Source organism: Macaca nemestrina, chromosome 11 (genome assembly GCF_043159975.1).
Source record: "Macaca nemestrina isolate mMacNem1 chromosome 11, mMacNem.hap1, whole genome shotgun sequence".
NCBI classification, from domain to species: Eukaryota; Metazoa; Chordata; class Mammalia; order Primates; family Cercopithecidae; genus Macaca; species Macaca nemestrina.
The window spans coordinates 138,765,957-138,787,104 of NC_092135.1; the positions used below are offsets into that span (position 1 = coordinate 138,765,957).

Here is a 21,148-nt window from a genome sequence, read left to right on the forward strand (position 1 = left end):
GCTGCCACCTACGTCTCCAGCCCGAGCCTGACCTCGCTTCCTGGCCCCCACCACTGGCTCACCCCCAGCCCTAGCCACTTCCCCAGGTCTGTCTCCAGCACCCACTACCCTGCCAGCCTGGACGTTGCCTTCGGGGACCCTTGCAGCCCCCAGGGCGGAAGGCCTCCTATCGTGAAGCTGTCTAGGGCCAGTCCCAGGCCAGACTCCCACCCAGGGAGCTCCAGCCCAGCAGAACTAGAGGCGGAACAAGGGGTGCTTGGTGGGGAGGCTGGCCAGAGCAGGGTGGGGTCCCCAGGGCTCTCCTCTCACGCGCTGTCCACTGTTCACATGAGGATGGAACCTACCTTCTCCAAGCAACTGCAGACAGACAGTGGACATGAGGACAGGAAGATCTCTGCAGACCAGGAGAACAGTGAGGACGAGGGCTGGACCATGAGGAGGGACAGGCCAGCCTCAGAAGGCTCTGAACTCCAGGGCACAGGGTGGCCCTGATAACCCTGCCCAGAGACACTCTGGGATGGGGCAGAACCCCGCACCTGGGCAGAGGAGCACTGGCGCTACCATCCAACCCACTCCAGGTTCAGGTGGGCACTCAGGAAGGCGCGGAGCCCCATTTCCTGCATGACTCCACCCGGGTTGACAGTGGAGGGACTTTCCACGTGCTGAAGGCAGACCCCAGGGTCTCAGGTCACTGCCCTGAGCATCACCCCTCATGGGTGCCTTGCTGGTGGCTGCTTCCACCCTACTCTGGCCTCCGGGGCAGCTTCTCCCCCTCAGAGCTGTGACCCCAAAGTGAGCCCAAGAGCTTCCCCTCAGGGGGCTGGAACATCTAACTGACCTGAGCCTGCACGGGGGATGGAAACAGGTGGCCTAGCGTGGGGCATCTCCACTCTACAGCTCCTCACCTATAGGAGCCCCGGGAGCAAACACCTGTGCAAGAGTGAACGAAAGACACAGCAAATCTGCTCCTCGCCCTCTCTGGGAAGCAGAGGGTCTTCCCTGTCCCACCCACTCAAGGGATCCGCTGCTAAACGTTCAAAGATGTGGAAGGCCAGTCATTAAACACAGCCACTGTGAACAAATCACAGAAATTTGTACTTAAATAAATCTTAATAAAATAGGTACTTAATAAAATAGGTACTTAAATACCTATTAAGGTAATAATTACCTAAACTCAAGACTTCCTAATTGTTTTTTGCAACTATTTTTGGGGGTCGCTTACGTCTGTTGTCGCTGTATGGTAGAAATGCTGCGGGCAGGCACTGCCCCCCTCCCCGCCCCGGTGGCACAGGTGAGGCCCCTGGGCAGCTGGAAACCCACAGGTGCTGCAGACCAGGGCGTGACCTTCTGCTCTGTGGATCGTCTCTCTGTGGATTGTGACTTCAGGAAGGGAGGCAGCTCGTGCCTGAGGTTCCCAGTGAAGCCAGCGACACCTCTGCTAGGGCAGCTCATGACTGAGGTTCCCAGTGGCCGTCTGATTTTGTCAGGACCTGGGTCACTCGAAACCACAGGTTGGCCGAGGGCACAAGAGTTTGGCAAAAACCAACTGAAGCATCCTAAGAGGGTCGATGGCCACATGGAATTTCGCATAAGGGCGTTGCACGTATTGTTATTTTCTGTAACTTGTGTGCTACACACTCTTTGTATACAGTCATCCCTCGGATCCACAGGACACTTGTTCCAGGACCCCCTGAGGACACCAAAACCCACAGGTGCTCAGGTTCTTCCTATGAAATGGTGTTGCGTTTGCATATGACCTAAGCACGCCCTCTGCTTTAAATCCCCCGGATTACTTATCATGCCCGATACAATGTAAATGCTCCATACCTGGTCGTTACACTTTGTTGTTTTTTACTTCTATTATTTATCATTATATTGTTAGCTTTTTTTCCTGAATATTTTGTCTCGGAGGCTGGTTGAATCCAAGGACAGGGAACCCAGGGAAATGGAAGGTTGACTGTGGCACAACATGTCAATACAGGAGCCCTCGCTTACCTGCAGGGGAGACACTCGGAGACACACAGTGGGTGCCTGAAACTACAGACAGTACCAAACCCTGTAGACACTAAGAAGCCCCCGCAGGGGACATGCTCCGAGACCCACGGTGGGTGCCTGAACCTGCAGACAGTACCGAACCCTGTAGACACTAAGGAGCCCCCACTTACCTGCAGGGGGCACGTTCCGAGACCCACAGTGGGTGCCTGAAACTGCGGACAATACCGAACCCTGTAGACACTATGTTTTTTCCTATACATACACAACTATGATCAATTTTAATTTATAAATTGGATACTGTAGGAGATTGACAACAATAATAAAACAGAACCATTATAATAATAATACAGTGTTCACAGCTTCCCAGATAGAAGTTTCATTCTTTAATCTTTATCTCAGCATAGGATTATTTTCCTCTCCTTATTGAGAGCTTCCACATTTTCACTCGAAGGAAGAACTTACAGCTTCCTCTGACCCCTGCCTGGCCCAGACCCCTGGAGGCCATGACCATGTGCACTTTCTCCAGACCTCGCATCCCTCTTACCGGGAGCCTCCCAGAAAGGCCAGGGCTGCGCTGTGCAGATCTCACGATGCCCTTCACTATGGGTTCATTTTGTTTTCCTAAAAATGGAGCCATGGCCAGGTTGTGGGACAGGTTCAGGATCTCTAGTCCAGCACAAATGCTGTGCCTGGGAGCTGTGTCCCCAGGAAGAAAAGGCTGCAGGTCCCATAGGGAGGAGCTCAGAAGGGGCCCCCACCAGCCTAGCCGCCACCCCAAATCCTTACAAGGGCTTAGTCTTAGCTTTTTGGGGTCCCTGTGAACTGCCCCGCCTTCCCTCTGCCCAGGATGGGAGAGGCTCCTGGCCCCCTGCTGACTGGGCTGTGGCTGTTTTTGAGTGGCTTCACTGGGAAACTCAGTCACGAGCTGCCTCGGCAGAGGTGTCCCTGGCTTTACCGGGAAACTCAAGAGATTGCACAGCCTCATCCTGACCGCCCCTGGCTGTTCCCGCGGGGTCTTCTCCATCTGAGTCGGCACCTCTTTCAGGCCATGCTGCTGGTGCTCCCACGGTATGGCCTCCTGGGTGTCCTCTGGGATGGCAGTTTCACAGCTGCCATCCGGAATTCTGGCCACTCAAGAACTCTGATGTGGGGAAAATCACTCAGTGGAAAGAAGCCTTAGCTCATGAAGCAGAATCACGGCCATGCTCTGCTCTGCTTAGAAAAGCTGGCCTTGGTCCTGCGAGAACAAAGTCCGCTACGGCGAAGCTTCCAGCTGTCAATAAAACTCGGTTCTTGAAGAGAGGGTGTGACAGGAGGCCCCGCGCCACCACGGGCAGCAGCTCTGCTCGGGATAGGAGTGGGCGGGACGTCACGTGCACCCACAGCAGGAGCCAGAGCCTCTGCTCAGAGGACGCTCGCTCGGGACCAGGGGCCGCTGGCTCCAGGAGGAACGACGCACCCCAAAGGCCCCTGTGCTCCTCATGGGCCACCTCTTCAGGGGGTGCTGCTTCTGCCCTGGAAGCCCAGCCATTCTCCCTCCTCCACTCCCGGGCCCGAGCTGTCAGGGACACGCACAGGACTCCAGCTGCCTCTTCCTCTAGCCAAGTGGGAGCCGGGGCTTTGGCCAAAGATTCTTGCCGCGCTTCCATAAACACTACAGCCCATGCAGGGCAGCCGGGAAGAGTGTCCAAGGCAGCCCTTCCTGGGTTGGGATGTGCAGAGCCAGGGTCTCAAACCACAGCCAGATGGGCACTGCCTATTTCCATAAACGGAGTCACGGGAACTCAGCCTGGCCTTCGTCCGCGTCATCCTCCAGTGTCTGCGGCTGCCTCCACCCTCCGCCGACAGCGTGGGCACCTCACCGAGGAGGCTGAGGACGTTCACCGACCGGCCCTTTACAGAAGAGGCTGCTGGCCGCCGACGCAGACCCCTGGCCTCAGGGCCCAGCAAGCATGAGGGGTGGTTTTGTTTCTGGTGAGCGCCCACCCCACGGGTGTCTGGTGAAAAGATTCCATGGTGCATCCTGCAGCAAAGGATCCAGCTGCACAGCCCCAGTCCAGCTATGGACTTTATACCCAGAAAGTTTCTGAAAAAGCAGATTTTGGACCAGTGTTAAGATCTGCACATCACAGATCTGTGTTCTGTGGCCTGACTTTGTCCGCCATTGGCTGAAGGGGAGGAGTGAAGATTGAGGTGCCACCAGGGAGGGGCAAAGGCTTTGAGAAGGAGCTTTAGGAGGGTCAGCTTCTGGGAGCATCTGCAGACACGGGAGCCCAGAACACGGAGCAGGTCCTGCAGGCTCAGCTTCCAGGGCTGAGGACCCAGGGCTGCGACATCCTCCCCCTAGGAACTATTGTCAGTGGACGAGCAGGCTCCCGTGTGGTGTCTAAGCCCACACAGAGCTGTCCACCATGGCTTAACCAGAATCCGAGATGGACCAAGAGGCGGTGCAGGGCTGAGGAGTCCGCAATGGGAGGAGGGGCTTTGTCCCTGGTGAGGATCCTGCCCAGACAGGATTTCTGCAGCACAGCTGGGAATCTGCAGAGAAGGAGGAAGGAAGGAAGGGGTCCCCAGCCCCCCAACCTTCCTCACGTGACCTGCTCCTGAGGGTGGAGGAGGTAGACGGCACCATCCTCCTTGGTCACCTGCACTGGGGGCAGCTAGGACAGGAGAGCTCACATCCAGATGGGTTCAGACCTCAACACACAGGGACCCGCACGCTCACACCACACACACGGAGGGACACACACAGAGACACGGGGACACGCACGCTCCACACACACGGAGGGACACACAGACGGAGACACAGGGACACGCACGCTCACGCTACACACATGTGGAGGAACACACACAGATGGAGACATGGGGACACACATGCACATGCCACACACACGCTCATGCCACACACACACGAGGGATACACACAGATGGAGACACAGGGACACACACACTCACACCACACACACATGGAGGGACACATGGACAGAGACATGGGGACACGCATGCTCATGCCACACACACGTGGAGGGACACATGCAGAGAGATGGAGACACAAGGACAGAGACGTGGAGGGACACACACAGAGAGACGGAGACATGGGGACCCGCACACTCACACCACACACATGCGGAGGGAAACACACAGATGGAGACACGGGGACACGCACGCTCACACCACACACATGCGGAGGGACACAGGCAGATAGACAGAGACATGGACATGCACTCATGCCACACACGTGGAGGAACACATGGATAAACGGGGACACAGGGACACACATGCTCGCACCACACACACGCAGAGGGACACATGCAGATGGAGACACAGGGACACGCGCTCACACCACACATGCACAGAGGGACACAAGACACCAGGACACACAGGAATGCACACACACAGAATCTGCAGATCCTCACCACACGGGGACATGCACACTCACATGTCACACATGCAAAGGTGCACAGGGACATGCACACCCTCCAACACGTGTGTCACACACACAAAGGTGCACAGGGACACACAAAGGTGCACAGGGACACACAGACCCTCTGACGTGTGTCACACACGCCAAGGTGCACAGGGACACACACGCCCTCCAATACGTGTCACACACACACAAAGGTGCACAGTGACACACACGCCCTCCAATACGTGTCACACACACAAAGGTGCACAGGGACACACGCGCCCTCCGAGAGCCCTAGCAGCTTGAGCAGGCGCAGCCCCTTCTCAGCCAAACTCTTAGGGAGCCAAAGCTGCCTGGGGAAGGCAGGAAAAGTAGAAATCCCCAAGGGCAGGGGATCAGGGAGGGAGGAGGGCTTAGGGAGGAAGGAAAAGAGGAGGAGGGGCGGGGAAGGAGGAGGGGCAGGGAAGGACGAGGGGCGGGGAAGGACGAGGGGAGGGGAAGGAGGATGGGAGGGGAGGGAGGAGGGGAGGGAGGAGGGGAGGGCCCTGAGGAGGAAAGAGAGGAGGCGCCTCGGGAGGAAGGAGGGGAGGGGCAGGAGGGGCCCCCAGAGCAGCAGCAGCTGCAGCTGCAGGCCGTCCTGTCTGCCCATTGTCAGCTCCGGGAGGAAGATGATGTACCAGCTGGTGGTACACGGTGTCATGGGCAAGAACACGGTGCTGGATGTGGCCAGTTCTGAGGAGGAATTCAATACCATGACTGTGAAGTGGCTGATGAAGTTAGTGTCCAAGGCTGTGCTGAAGGCAGGTGAGCAAGGGGGTGGGCTCGACTGCAGGTGAGGAGTCCTGGGCAGGACTCTGGGTCTCCCCTAGGGCTACGAATGGGGAGGGGATGGCTGGGTCCCCATCCAGGGCTTGGGGTGGACATGAGGCCTGGGGGCTTTGCTGCGGGTCCTGTGGTTCCTCACTCTGGGGTCTGTGCCCGGCAGGGTGGCACTCCATAACTCCTGGCGGAGTCTCCATTTCCGTCTCTGGATGTGGAGGTTTGGGGGTTCAGCAGCGGCCAACCTCCTTGGCGTCCTTGCTGGACAAGGAGAGGCCCCACGCTTGCACTCAGGGCTCCTCCATCCCGGGGAGGGCCTGCCTTCTCTTCTGATTTCTGCCTTCTCTGAGCCCCTCCTCTGTGCTCCCTTTGCCCCCTAAATTCAGACAGGATGTGGGTATAAGCCCAGCAAACTGACAGGGTACAGAGCTCACCCCAGCAGGAGAAGTGCCCCAAGAAAGGAACTGAGAGTGCAGACCCCAAAAACACTGTCCCCTCACCTCTCTTGGGGAATATGCTGGGATCCCTCCCCAGCCAGGGCCCTGCGGGGATTCGGAGGCCAGGCCCAGGCTGACGCGCCTGCTCTCTGCCCCAGACACCATGGATTTCCTTTTGATGTTTGCCAACTACCGCCTGGACCCGGAGAAGAAGCTCCAGGACTATCAGATCAGGAACAAGTCCACCATCATCATTGTGGTGCAGCTTCCTGGTGGGGGCCCAGGCCACCAGGGATGCGCAGGCCCCGTGTCGGGGGGACACCTGGTTGTGGAGCCCCATTGGTCCTAGGTTGGCTCAGCTGGGTACTGACAGGGATGGGGCAATAAACAGTCGTGATCCCCAGCCTTGCCTGGGCCTGGTCCTCCGGGGCGATGGGGAAGAATTGGTGTTCCAGGACAGGGAGGGGCACCTGCCCAGGGCCTTCCGCAGGTGACCTGCTGGGACTGGCCTTGAAGGAACCCCAAGTACACTCACCTGCACCCCCTCACAGCCACCTCAAAATGGGCCCGCAGTGTCTCAGCTCAGTATTTCCTGGGAGGGGACCTCACCCAAGGCTCCCCAAGGTTCCAATCCTCAAGGTCAGGGAGAGGCGGAAGAGAGCAGGGGCTTCCCATTGGGCGCCACAGTGCAGTGCTGAGCCCCATATGCCCCCAGCTCAGGTGGGTCCGGCATTCCCTGCGGCTCTGGGGGCAGATGAGCAGAAATGGATCGGAGTCCTTGCTCAGCTCACAGCACCCTTTCCTCAGCCTCACCCCATTGGCAGCGGCCCCTGAACCCTCTGCCTACCCACCCTGTGCACTCCTCTGGCTTAGCTCTGGGAAGGCTGGGAAGGTCCCCGTCCCACCTCGAGCCAGGTGTGGGAACAGAGTGGTCTGTCTGGGCCCTGGAACAAAGATCAAAGCCAGGGTGAGGCTGGTCCAGAGATGTCCCCAGGCCCTTCCAGGGTTAATGTCCTTCACCCACAGGCCCCTGGTTCCCCCAGGAGGGACTGAACAAAGACGACATAGTGGGGATCCCCTGCTCTGCCAAGCCTAGGGGTGCCCTGGCTTCTCCCCTTGCCTGTGTGGGTGTGTGAGGATCCCAGGGTAGAACTGGGGAGGGATGCGGCGTGCGAGGCCCGGTGTCGGGCAGCACCTTTGGAGGGGACTGAGCTTGTCCCGGCTGTGACCGGCCCTCGAGGCTTTGGCTGGCTGAGGGGGAGGGGCCTGTGCCTCATGCTCCAAGGCTTTCCATCCTGGACAAGGAGACCCCTGGGCCCACAATAGCTTAAATAGGAGGCCACATGGCTTGTGGCCACAGGGACCCTTCACCAACCCTTTTCCCAGGCTCCCTGTGTCCTCACAGTCCGGCCCCCACAGCTGCAGAGCCCTTCACATGCCAGACAGGAAGACACATCACGGAACTAGGAGGTCCCAGCTGGCAGAAAGGGGGTTGGGCACCTCAGGCAGGCCTCACCTGCATGCCCACACCATGCTGCCCACGGCAGGGCCAGGCCACTCCAGGCCCCTCTGTCCTGCAGGCGAAAAGCCAGGAGCGCAGCTGCCCCAGGATTGGGTTCTGAGCAAGGTGAGGCCCCAACCCCATCCCCACTCCCCCAGGGCAGGCCTAGGGTGCAGTCCTGAGGGCGCCTGGGGCTGGCCTGCCCCTGTGTACCCCCCACCCGCAGAAAAGGCTGGAAAGAAGTCACACCTGTAGGCGGAGGCCAGAGGAGGGGACAGCCTTGTCCTTGCTCCCCACCCTGCCTGTCTGCACAGGAGCCCACGGTGGGGCCCAGGAGGCACCTCCCTCAGGCCGACTGTCCCTCCCCACCTAGGGCCCGTGAGCTGGGGGTACCGCTGGGTGCTGGATCAGGGCCCAGAGCCTGCTACAACCAAACCTCTAGGCCCCAGTATAGGAGTCAGGGCTCTCCAGAGAAAGAGTCCAGGGAGATACATGTAGGAGATTTTTATGGGAATCGGCTCCTTGATCATGGAGGCTGAGAAATCCCACAAACTGCTGTCCCTAAGCCGGTGAACTGGAACAGCGGGATGCATCATTCCGTCCGAGCCCGAAGGCCTGAGAATCGAGGAAGCGCTGGTGTCACTCCCAGAGCGCAAGGGCCTGGGAACCAAAAATGCCTGGTCTGTGGGCAGGAGGAGACGGACGCCCCAGCCCAAGAAGACAGAGGAGCCCCCTGTGCCTGGGTCTGCACTGGGCTGGGTGCTACCCACCCTCATAGCTGAGGGCAGATCTGCCTTCCTCAGCCGACTGACGAATCCTCACCTCTTCCTGAAACACCCTTACAGACACACCAGAAGCCATGATTTGCCAGCTCTCTTGGCATCCCTGAGCCCAGTCAACTTGACACAAAAAGTTAAGCATCGCGAGTCCACCCCTTGTCAGCTTGGCACCCGTACCCGTCTCCTTAAGCCATACTTAATTTCTAAAAACACCATAGTGTGTGGCTAAAAACACCATGCTGAGGCCACGTTTCCACCAAACCTGATACAAGTGTCCTGGGTACAGCGGAAAACATGCTCGTCCCATCCCCAACAGGGGAGATGAAGTCCTTGAAGGTGTTTATTTATTCCCTGATATCCCATAACATAAACATTCTGTTGTAAAATTCACGAAGCTTTAATAGTGTGACATAAGTCAATGCCTCTCATGCTACGTGGTGATGGGAGAGCAGAGGGAAGCGAGTTAACATGTTTGCTTTGGACATGTCCACACAAAACCTACACACACACAACCCTACAAAATCAGGCAGAAGCGCTCCTGACAGCCGCAGCCCTCCTTTCCACAGGGGCCTGTGGCTGCCGCGGGTCTTTGGAGCCGCTGTCTTCTCCAGCCCAGGCTGTGTCACTGTGGCTTTCAGCAGGTGGCTCAGCAGGCCATGGCTGGCAGGGATGGAGGAAGACCCCATTCCAGCACCGTGAGGGGCACCTGGGGGGACTTGAAGGTAGCCTGACCTCCCAGGCCATGAGCAGACCCCGAAGCCTGCTCACCAGCAGCCCCTCACAGCCACCTCCAAATGGACCCACAACCTTCCAGTTTGGTGTTTCCTGGGAGGTCCTGAGAGTATGGGGCCGTCATGCCCTGTGACAGTAAAGTCTGCAGAGCCATCTCCAGGCCTGGGTCTCCCAGGCACGGCACCAAGGCTCCGGGTCCCACAGGCCTCTGGTCCAGGTGACACCAAACAGCTCCATCTATGCCAGGACATCCCCTGGCCCCAAGGTGGGGGCCTCCTTCCTAGGCTGCGGGCACAGGGTGACACCAGAGGAGCCTGTAGCCCCCTCCCCATCTGGCTGCTTCTGGGAGGGCATGTTGACTAAGTCCCACCTCCAGGTGTGGGAGCAGAGTGGCCGTGTGGGGGACACTCAGCCAGTCCTGGATCAGGTTGGGCCCTGGCCCAAAGCTCTGAGCCAGAGGCAAGGCTGACCAAGAGGGGTCCCCAGGCCTTCCAAGGCCAGTTTCCCCCATCCCCAGTGATCGGGAAGGACAGGGAAGGCCCACGAAGTGGCCCCAGGTGACCTTCATGTGGAAGGGAGGCCTGTTCCCATGCACACTGGAGTGGACCCTCTGACCGCCAGGCACTGAGGAGGTGGCCTGGGCAGAGGCCTCAGGCACCCCTCGCACCTGTTTCCGGGGAGAGGAAGTGCAGGGTGGACCCTCCCCTACTTCCACTGTTCCTCCAACGGTCCCCTCCCCTCCCTGTGGCTTGAACTATGTCCTGCCATAGAAATAAGATACGGATCTACTTCCTTCCCACAGCTTCCTGCGCCCCACCCTGATGCACCGCCACCTCCACGTGACTGCGGCTTCAGTTTCATTTCTCAGGGGCTGCCCATTTCCAGGAAGACCTCCTCTGACTTGGGGTTCCTGGCCTTGGGTGGAGTCCGGGCATCCGCTGCCTGCTCCCTGCAGTGATGCAGCCCCTCCCAGGGGCCCCTCCCAGCTTCTTGGAGGGGATGTGGGGAGGCGGGCGGAACTGGCTCAGGAGCAGGAGTGAGGCCCTGCATGGCCGAGGGCAGGTGTCCTAGACAGGTCACGGGTCAGATGACAGGAGTGGCTCCCATGAGGCCCTCAGAGGCTGGCTCAGGGCTGGCCAGGGTCCTCTGCAGGGCAAACTCTGGGGGCTTGCACAGGACCTGGTCATGGGGGGAGGCTGGGCCCTGACTCAAAACCACAGAGGGAGCCCCAACAGCACCCTGTTGGATGGTAACTGGGCCTCAGGCCGGCCGGCACTGGACTCTAATGCCCTTCAGGACGTGGGCTCTCTGACCTTCTGCTCAGGCAGATACCAGAGGTCCAGGAAGGTCAGTCCTTAAGCAGAGCCCATGGGAGGGGGCTGTGGGGGCTCCGGGCAGGGATTCTGGGAGATGGGGGTGGCTCTGGCTACTCCCTCCCGGAGCTGTGGGCTGGGGGGCTCTGTGCTCGGTGGCTCTGTGTGGGGCCTCCAGGCTGTGGTATAGGCCAGGTGGGCTCTCGGCCCAGGCTGAGGGGGTTCTGGGCAGGTGGTGATGGCTGAGAGTGGCCTGCACTGCCCCACACAGAGCCCACCCCTTGCTTTCTGCCTCCAGTCCTGGTCCCATGCCCAGGGCCAGGAGGGCAGCTCAGGGAGTGGGGGCAGCATCCTAGGGGCTGGAAACCAGGCTGTGGTCCCCAAAGCATGGCCTGTGCACCCCAACCCCCCCTTCACCCCTGTCTGTTGCCCTCCCAGTGCCAGGGATGGCCAGTTGCCTCCCACAGTCGGGCCTCCATCCAGCTGGCTCCAGCGGCCACACTCCAGGCCTGTGCGGCCCGCCCTGTCCCGGCCCGAGGTCTGGGCAGCAGGGGCAGCGTCACAGCCAGCCTCGCCCCCACGGGGTATGCTGCATTTCTCAGAGGGAAACATTGTCCAGGAGAGACATCTGGGGACTTTCCCAAAGCGGGAGTGGGGGTTTCCACTCTGACTGCCCATCACTAAGGAGAGGCAGAGCCTTGTACCCACAAGGTGGAGCCAGGGCTGGGTGTGGCGTCCAGAGCAACTGGACATCCACGTGGAAACACACAAAACCGCACCCTTATGTTGTGCAAGAAGCGCCGACTATCTGAATAGGTGTCATTGACCTCACTTCACAGGGAAATCATGAAACGTCTGGCAGAAAACATCAGGGAACATTGCTGTGACCTGAGAGTGCACAGACATTTCCTGGGCAGGGAGGAGAAAGCAGTGACGAGTGCATTTAAAAATAATCAATTTGGCTTTATTCGAAGGAAAATACTCTAGTTATCAAAAGACACTACGCAGAAAATGACCAGGAAGTCTGCGGAGATACTGCCAAACAAATCTCACACAAAAATCTCGAATCCAGAATATAGAAAGAATTATCACAAATCAATAAAAAGACACACAACCCCACTTTAAAAATGAACAGAGGAGACTGGAATGGACAGACCGTGCGGGACTAATTGTTTAACAAGTTTTTGTCATGAGGGAAATGCAACTTTAAGCCAGGAAGAGTCAGAACCGCACAATCAGCGGAAGAGAGACAGTTTTTAAATCTCGACACCACCGACTTTTAAAGACACCAAAACTGTCACACACGAATGGCGAGAGTTAAAACACCGCAACCACTTCGGGAAAGGTTTGGACAGTCCCTTAAAACGTTTTCACTCGCCTACCATAAGAGAAGCAGAAATGAAATCCCGAGCCCCCGCACCAACAAGCTGAACAGACCCCTCTCGGCCAAGGGGATTCCAGAGAAATCTGAAAAACATGCCAAAAATTCCGCCATGACAGAGCGGGAGGTGGGACCCGCCGCGTCACAGCCCCTCCGTCTGTGGTTGGGACACCACACTCACCCGCATGAAGGTGAAGGCGGAGAGGAGACTGACAAAACAGGTTCCTCGTGATGATAAGATAGCAAACAGTCAACAAGATCTGAAGCCCTGCCTGGCAGGGGTGGAGTCACGCACCGGACGGACACTTAAAAGCAGAAACCAGGGGCTGCTGGCCAGGAGGGTTCTCTTTTGCTCTTGCAGCTAAACCAGCGCTGGCCTCCAGGAGAGCCATACTCACTCAGGTGCAGCTCACCCACTGCAGACGCTGACACACAGCCCCACTCCTCTGTGCCACAAGCCCTGAGTTTGATTGGCCAAGAGGCTGATTTCTGTAATTCTGACCAGGGACCACCCAGCAGGGACTGGTTCTGGTAGGTTTCCAGAGGCTGTGCACTGAGCGCCTTTGTGTTGCTGCTTCACCTTTCCAGGCACGGGTCTCATAGGAACACATTTAGATGTCACGTGTCCATCCCCAAGGGAACTTGGGATGCATGTCACATGCGTGTTTGTTCAGTATGCATGAGTGACGACCCCTTCCTGAATGTTCACGGCTCCTCCAGCAACCCAGGGAGCGCGTGTGCTTAGCCGACCTGTTCAGCAGGAAGCTCCTGCCCCAACCCCCTCCTTCCAGGTGCCCGGCCCGGGCTCTGCCGGCCACCCTGAAGGGCCTACCCCTTTCTAGGAAATAAAGTCTTCTTTCCGATTTTATAGATCTGGGATTTATTCAGTGGACAGAGTTCACCCGGGGCATTTTAGGAATTTACCCAAAAGACATAAAAGTCTGTATCTACAAAAGGAATAGACCAAAATGCTAACACCAGCTTTATTCATAGTAGTAAGAACTGAAATCCACCCACATGTTCATCATCAGAAAAACGGCCAGACTGTGACTCTTCATGACATGGGTTCAAGTCAGTAATGAAAAGGAACAAAACTCTGAAACATGCTCAAGGGACACGAACTCTCAGGGACAGGGCTCTCCCTGAAAACAGGCAGTGCCCTCGGGCAGGTCCCTTCCCTCCTGGTCTCAGTCTCCCCAGCTGTGCCAGGGGGACGCCAGGTGGGACCCAACTGGGTTTCCAAAAATAAAAGGAAATCTAAGTCTCAGAGAAAGGGGAGCTGTGGGCCAGGTTGGGGGAAGGCCCTCGGGGGCTGGAGTCGGTCCTGGGGGAGAAGGACAGGGCTGCGGGGGGGACACCGGGCAGGTCCCACGTGCTATACCCTGTATGGCCGTGGCTGGTGTCCCAGTGCTTGGGTGCAGACCCAGTGGACAGGAGCCATGCTGCAGGGTGACAGACTGCCCATCATGGGGCCCGCAGGGTTCATGCCCCATCCCTCGGGGTCCGGAGCTCTGGATGGTCCCAGCCCCGGCTCTCTCCCCCTGCAGACACCCAGGCTCAGCACCATCTCCATGCAGCTGTGGGCAACTGTCCCCTCTGCAGGAATTTCAAGCAAATGACGATGGCACTTTCGGTTTTCATCTCTGGGAAGCGCTTTCTGGGCAGGAAGGTGGGAGGGAGGTTGATGTGAGGGGTGGTCTTGAGTTCTCCTGAGGGGCAGGTGAGGGCAGCACAGGGCAGGGAATGTGGGGCTGGGGCAGGGGCTGCTGCCGACTCTTGACCAGAGGGGACACACAGCAGGTGGAGGAGGGTCTCACCCAGACCGGACCCTCGGCAGGTCAAGAAGCTTGGGGGTCCCTGCTGAGGTGGGGACACAGTGGAGGTGCAGGCAACCAGGAATGAGGGGACCTTTCCATAGGCAGAGACACAGCCCACGTGCAGGGGGCCTGGCCTCGGTGGGGACACAGCCAGGTGCAGGGAGCAGGGTGTGCTCACTCAAGGGAAGATACCTACAGGTGCAAGCAGGAGTGAGCTTCACCTAGGCAGGGTCAGGGAACAGGAGCAGGGGCCATGAGGGGCCCTCCCAGGTGGAGACACAGTGCAGGTTCAGTGGGGGTCTCACCCCGGTGGGGACACAGTGCAGGTGCAATAAGCATGGGGCCCTCACTGCATTCATGCAGGGAGGCAGAAATGGGGGCCCTTGTTCAGGCAGGGACCTGGAGGAGGTGCAGGGATCTGGGGGACCCTGCCTCAAGAGGGGCCAGGTGCAGGGAGCAGGTATTGGGGTCCTGGAGCCAAGAGCGCAGGTAGGAGTAGTGGAGCTCAGCTGGAGGCTCAGAAGAGCTGGGCCAGTCTCCCGAGTCCACGGCTGGCCGAGCGTGGCCAGTGCGTCTGGGTGTGTCGAGTGCCGGGAGGATGCCAGGCTGTGGGGCAGGGCCGCTGTGGCCATCCTGGCAGTGCACCTGGGTGGCAGCTGGTGGGGCGGGAGCTGGGGCTGCAGGTGTGGTGTTCCCAGAGGCCCAGGTGCCCTCTCCCACACTCCTGGGCCCTCTGGGTTGTGGGAACTGGCCAGCTTCTGCCCTGTCCCCTCCGGTGTCCTGCAGGCACAGCTCCTCGGCGGGGCCCAGGCCGATGGCAGGTCTTAACGTGTCCCTCTCCTTCTTCTTTGCCACCTTCGCCCTCTGTGAGGGGGCCAGGCGGGCCTCCAAGGCCCTGCTCCCAGTGGGCGCCTATGAAGGCTTCGCCCGGGAGGTGGTGGGCGCGGTGCAGCTCGGGGCCTGCTGCCTGGAGATGAGGATGCTGGTTGAGCTCGGGCCCTGGGCTGGGGGCTTCGGGCCTGACCTGCTGCTCACCCTGCTCTTCCTGCTCTTCCTGGCGCATGGGGCCACCTTGGACGGGGCCTTGGCCAACCCCACCGTGTCCCTGCAGGAGTTCCTCATGGCCGAGGCGTCTCTGCCTGGCACTCTGCTGAAGCTGGCGGCCCAGGGGCTGGGCATGCAGGCCGCCTGCACCCTGACGCACCTCTGCTGGGCCTGGGAGCTCAGCGACCTGCACCTGCTACAGAGCCTCATGGCCCAGAGCTGCAGCTCGGCCCTGCGCACATCTGTGCCCCACGGGGCGCTTGTGGAGGCCGTCTGTGCCTTTTGTTTCCATCTGATCCTCCTGCACCTGCGGCACAGTCCTCCCGCCTACAGGGTGCCCGCCGTGGCTCTGCTGGTCACCGTCACGGCCTACACAGGTGAGCACTAATTCCCCTCAAGACCCCTCCGCCTGTGTGGCCTCCATGCACACTCAGGCCCGTTCACACCCAGGAGAGCGGGCTGCTGGCCCAGGCGGCAACAAACCCACGAGAAGGGGCGGTGACTTCCTGCGACCTGGCGGGTGGACGAGGGCCTGTGCTGGACATGGGGTGCTGTGGAGGAGCCTGTCCCCTGCCAGGGCCATCATGGCCACTGCACCTCTCCCCAGTCCCAGCTGCTCCCGTTCCTCCCAGAAGTTCTGCATCTGGGGTATTTGGGACGGCCGAGGCAGGCGCTTCCTGGCCCAGCCCTGGTCTGGTGTGGGAGTCCCTGCACCCTCTATCACCCCTTCCAGAGTGACAGGTCCTGTCCCACCTGCCCCACTCGATCTCCCTGGCCTCCTAATGACACCTGCATCCTGTGATCCCTGCCTGCACCTAGGCTTACCGTGGGACCCACCTCTCATAGTCCCCTCACCCCCTTGTGAGCTCCCTCCACTCAGACCCTCCGTCTGACCCAGCCCCCCATGTCTGCTTTCCCCTCCGAGCGCTGGGCTCCACCACCACAAAAGCCTTTGTTCGGCAAGCTCCCGGGACAGGTGTCACGCGCTGGGGCTGCGGGGAGAGCCAGGGGCGGCCGCCTCGTGCTCCAGGCACTGGGGACACCACAGGAAGGGCTGCAGGGAGCATGGCGCCAGGTCTCCTTCCCAGGGTCTGAGGTCCTAATCAGGACAGGACCAGCACTTGGGTCCGTGGCACTACCCCCGACCCAGCACTGGGCAGACACCACGGAACCTGGACCACAAAGGCCATAGGAAGGTGCCACCAGAGCCCTGTACAGATTGGGAAACTGAGGAACAGGTGAGCAGGGAGCTCTGCAGGGACACACGTCTGTGGCAGATTGCCCGGGCCTCTGTCCTGGGTGGCACTGGAGAGCTCCTGTCAAAGGTCCTGCCTCCATGAAGCCGAAGGAGCCTGGTTTCAGGCACAGAGCTGCCCATCCTCAGGGTCCTGGTTTCCACGTGGGCGGATGCAGGCTCCATGTCCCTGTGGCCCTTGCCCTCTGCTGGGCCCACTCCCTGCTCTTCCCTGCCCAGAGGCAGGTCCCTGGTGTTGGTGGATCCTGTTATTTGGGGTAGTCACCCTGGCCTGGGGCTGCAGAACAGCATCTCACATCACACAGCCGGGTCCTCTCCTCTCCTCTGCTGCTGCCCGTTTCTGAGATCTCTCTCCGTCTCTCCTCTCTCTCTCTGTCTCCCTGTCTCTGTCACTTTTTGTCTCTCTCTCTCACTATCTGTCTCTCTTAGTCTCTGTCTCTGTCTCTCTCTGTCCCTATCTTTCTTGAGGGCCACTTCCTCCAAGGTGGGGTGTTGGAGGGTAGCATGGGTGGGTCACATGGGTGAGACGTCGGGAGGGTGTTCGACGGCCCTGGGGCCCCCAAGCTGCTGACCCGGACCCAGAGCTTGACTGAAGCAGCCTGGCTGTGTTATGTGTCCGTCAGTACGGGGGGCCAGGCGGGGCTCCAGGAGCCAAGAGCAACCCCCAGGCCTGCACACAGTGAGGTTCTCGGTGTGGGTTCGGTGGTGGGTGTCAAGTCCTGGCCTGGAGAGGGGCGTCAGGCAGGGCTGGGGACCAGGGTTGACTGTGCTCTGCCCACAGCTGGGCCTTTCACGTCCGCCTTCTTCAACCCTGCCCTGGCCACCTCTGTGACCTTTGGCTGCTCAGGACACACCTTACTGGAGTATGCCCAGGTGTACTGGCTGGGCCCTCTGACAGGTAAGGGCAGGGGCGAGGTGGGGTCCCTAGGGCTGCTGGGGCCCAGAGAGTGTCCTGGCACATGGGGTCCTACAGAGTGGAGGTGAGGGTGCTGGGTCAGTGCTCCTGGGGAGGTCTCTGCAGTGGGCACGGTGTGTGGGGAAGAGGCTGTGACGGCATGTCTCACTGTGGACACCGTCCTGGTGCCGAGCAAGCTGTAGCCAGGTAAGAAGGGGGCAGGCTGGGGAGAGGCCAACCTTGCAAGGGGCGCTGGGCACATGGGGAACGGTGTCTGCAGTGGGGCTCCATGAACCTGGGGTTCCCATCCCAGGGGGTATCTCCACATACCCGGAGCTAGGCTCCCCCGAGAGGGGCTCATTCTGGAGTCCCTGAATCCTCAGGATACAGGGAGCTCCACTTAGATGATATAGGGTGCCATCGTGCACTTACAGGGCTGTGAGCATGGGGTGGAGCAGCCGGTCCCTTTGCCTCCTGGTGGGGCGGATCTGGGACTCGCTGATGCACACAGGGGACCCCTCAGCTCCCCCACAGTGCTTGCCCCTCCTTCCCTGCATCCTGGACCTAAGCAGAGGAGCAGCAGGGGGAGTTCATGCAGCCCCACTTGGCCCTAGATCTGGGGATTCTGGTTCCTGGTGTCAGAGGCCCAGGTGGAGCCCACACCTTCTCCTGCACCTGCTCTCAGACACTCGGCTCCACCTCGCTGAGGTACCAGAAGGGCCCTTGGGTTCCTGTGGAATTCTGGAAGCTTTTTTCAGCTTCTGCTGGCTCTACACTGGGGAGGTCTCAGGGTCAATGCCTCAACCTCCCCTGGGGGGAAGACAGGAGCTGGGGGTCTCTCAGGCACCCTGGCCCTGCAATGGTGACACTGACATCATTGTGATCTGTCGCCGTGGTTCTGATGTGGTCACACTATCTCAGGCATGTGCACGGCCCTAGAAAGGGCATGAAGTGCATCAGGACCCCACTCCTGCCCCTCGTCCCCGAGGCAGCACCGCCCTCTGCTAAGAAGCAGCTGAGTGTTGGCCTCTCTGTCCCCACACACTGGCCTGCAGGGCTTCTCTGAGACTCTTCAGTTCAGGCATCAACCCTGGGCTGTCTCCTGCAATGTGGGGGGCCGGCTTTCCTCCCTTGCGGCCCCCGCACTCCCCTGCGGATCCTTCACCCAGGGTGGGTCGGCCTCCTCCTCCTGATGAGCTCCAGAGCCCTCGCTAGTTCCCTGGCGTGGAAACACGACCCGGGTGAGCTGTGGTGGCCCAGGACGCCTCTCTTCCTACACAGGCCTTGCTTCCTGAGGTGAAGGGTCCTGGACTCTCCCCTGCCCAGGCTTCTGGGTGATTTGGTTAATTCAACACCAGTGCTCTGCGTGGGCACCATCTCCCCCAAGGATCCACAGCTCCGGGTTACCCACAGGTGTCCATCTCCAGTCTGGGGCTGCCCTTCACCTCTCTCCTGGTTGCATTTCTGTTTCTTGCTTTCCTCATGGCCTCCTGCTTTGGTTTATTCCTTCTTTTTGCTGGTGCCTGTCTCACAGTAGCTTCCTGAGAACGGGGACCTGGCAGGTACGCTTCAGACCTCCTTTGTCTGAAATACAGTATCCTGGTTCTGACCTGCACTTGAGTGTCGGCGAGGCCTGGGCAGAGTTCCGGGTGGGAGATCAGTTTCCTCCTGAGTTTCTCAGGCTGCACGCCATGGCCTGTGGTGGCTTCATGGGCTGCAAGGCAAAGGATCAAATGAAGAGGCTTCATGTGACAGGGTTGTATGCTCAGCCAGCTCTGGGGGCTGGAGCCTGTGATCGTGGCATTGACAGGGTCAGCTCTCCTTGGAGGCTGCTGGGGAGGAGCCTCCTGCCTCTTCCCTGCTCTGGGGGCCTCTGGCACCCCCGTTGTCCCCGGGCTTAGAGACGCACCACTCCCATGTCTGCCGATTCCCCTGGCCGCCTCCTCTGTGTCATTGTCTCTCTCTTCGTATACGGACACCAGTCATTGAATTTAAGGTTCACTCTACTCAAGTATGACATCACTGTAATTTAACTAATGTTATGTCCCAGACCCTATTTCTAACAAGGGCACATCCTGTGTTCTGGGAAGGACATGTCGCTGGGGAAATACTCTTCACCCCGCTACAACCTCTCACTGTAGAACCACGTCTATGGAGAAGCCCAAAGGGCGTCTGCGGCTTCTAGGAGCCAAGTGGGAAGAGGCTGGGATCCCTGTTTCAGGCGGGACTCCAGGCTCGGGCGGGCCTGATGCTCGAGTCCACATGCCCCCTCTAGAGAGGACCCTGTCTCCTGCCAGGGCCAGGGAGGGAGGCACTGGCTGTGTCTGTATTTTGGGGTTTGGGGCTCTGGAGCTTCCCATGTGGAATTGCTGTCCCTCCTCCTAGGCGAGTCCCAGGGCTACCCCATCCCACAGAGACCCGGGCACCAGCTTCTGAAAGCACGGGGCATCTGCGGACGAAGTGGGTTGTTTCCCGGCTTTCGTCCCTGCGGGAGGGGATCCGGCCCCTCTATGTCATCGGTGTCTTGTCAGTCCCACGCCGTGCTCCTGCGTCTCTTCCCGTCTCATCCATCTGGATGCTTGACACTTCTGACAGCATCCCTTTCCTGTCATCTTAGAGCAGCTTCAGGAACCCAAAAAACAGGCTGTGTCCCTCCATTAACCTCCTTTATCCACATGTGCAGTGTCAGCATGAGCCCTGGGGAGCTCTGAGGCTGCAGGAGCCCCGTAGCCAGGTGGGGACATTGGGCTGGCTCCCTGGGTGTAAGCGGCCACCCGCACCTGCTGGCTGCGCCCCTGAGCAGGTCATCCGGCCTCCTTGGGCCTGCCCTCCTGGGAGCAGAGATAGGACCAGAGTGGGCCTTGGAGGGCTGAGTGAGGGGAAAGGCCAGTCTCAGCAAGCTATAGGCACAGGGGCCACTGTCCGGAGCCACAGCAGCTGCAGGTGGTGACAGGCAGGTCCCGCTCAGGCCAGCCCTAGTGGAGCCAACACGCTGCGGGTTAAATCCTTAGAGGACTGAGATCAAACTTGAAGAGGATCCACTCTCCCCTTCTGCCCAGGACACCAGCCCTTCCCAATGACCTGGAAGGCAGGTGGGGATTTAGGAGTCTCTGCTCCTGGAGTTCTGGAAGAACGTGGGCCCAGCCTCCCACCAAGGGGCACCCACATCTTTCTTGTCCACTCACATCCCACCTCTAGGCCAGGCCACAGTCCTGCAAACAGCCACCCTGGGACGCCACATCATGTCCCAGAAGAAAATGGCCACAGAAGCTCTGCAGGTGGCTCAGGACAATGTGGGGGCAGGGGAATTCCAGTCACTCATCCCAGAGAGTGGTTCAGAAGTACAAGGAACCCCACGGGCTTGCCCCCATCCCCACGGCTGGCATACCTAGAGGGAGGGGCACGACCAGGGAGGGAAGACCAGGACCAGGCAGGGGCTGGGCCTCAGGGTTCTTGGGGCCCCTGGCCAGGCTGCCTGGCTCCCCTGTCCTGACACAGGCCTGGAAGTGGGTGTCCTGTCTGTGTTTGGGCCCAGGAGCCCTGTGGCCCACCTAGGATCTGCTTTCTCTTGCAGGGATGGTCCTGGCTGTGCTGCTGCACCAGGGCCGGCTTCCCCGCCTTTTCCAGAGGAACCTGTTCTACAGCCAGAAGAACAAGTACCGAGCACCCCGAGGGAAGCCGGCCCTGGCCTCGGGGCACACCCAGACCCCTGCGAAGGGGTCCAGTGGCCGGGAGCCTGGGCGCCGCAGTGTTGACGGGCCACATTCCAGCTGA

At 59.6% G+C, this 21,148-nt stretch overlaps 1 protein-coding gene across 2 annotated transcripts; it reads left to right on the forward strand.

The window, feature by feature from the left end:
• Window positions 1-14,948: 14,948 nt before the first annotated feature.
• On the forward strand, window positions 14,949-21,148 carry LOC105473780 (aquaporin 12A). 2 transcript variants are annotated; one of them, XM_071072488.1, is made up of 4 exons: window positions 14,949-15,117; window positions 15,154-15,601; window positions 17,261-17,377; window positions 20,949-21,148. In XM_071072488.1, exons 1-4 carry the CDS (start codon window positions 14,995-14,997, stop codon window positions 21,146-21,148), a joined length of 888 nt encoding a protein of 295 aa, XP_070928589.1. In that variant the 5' UTR covers window positions 14,949-14,994. The 2 variants fall into 2 exon arrangements, with proteins under 2 accessions (XP_070928589.1, XP_011726103.2); XM_011727801.2 differs by having other exon boundaries at window positions 14,949-15,601.

Excerpts from the sequence above, each read along its gene's own strand:
- LOC105473780 (XM_011727801.2), top strand. The coding sequence starts at position 14,995 with ATGGCAGGTCTTAACGTGTCCCTCTCCTTCTTCTTTGCCACCTTCGCC. Across the intron at positions 15,602-17,260 it reads CACCGTCACGGCCTACACAG|CTGGGCCTTTCACGTCCGCC; the intron begins GTGAGCACTAAT and ends CTCTGCCCACAG. Across the intron at positions 17,378-20,948 it reads CTGGCTGGGCCCTCTGACAG|GGATGGTCCTGGCTGTGCTG; the intron begins GTAAGGGCAGGG and ends TTTCTCTTGCAG.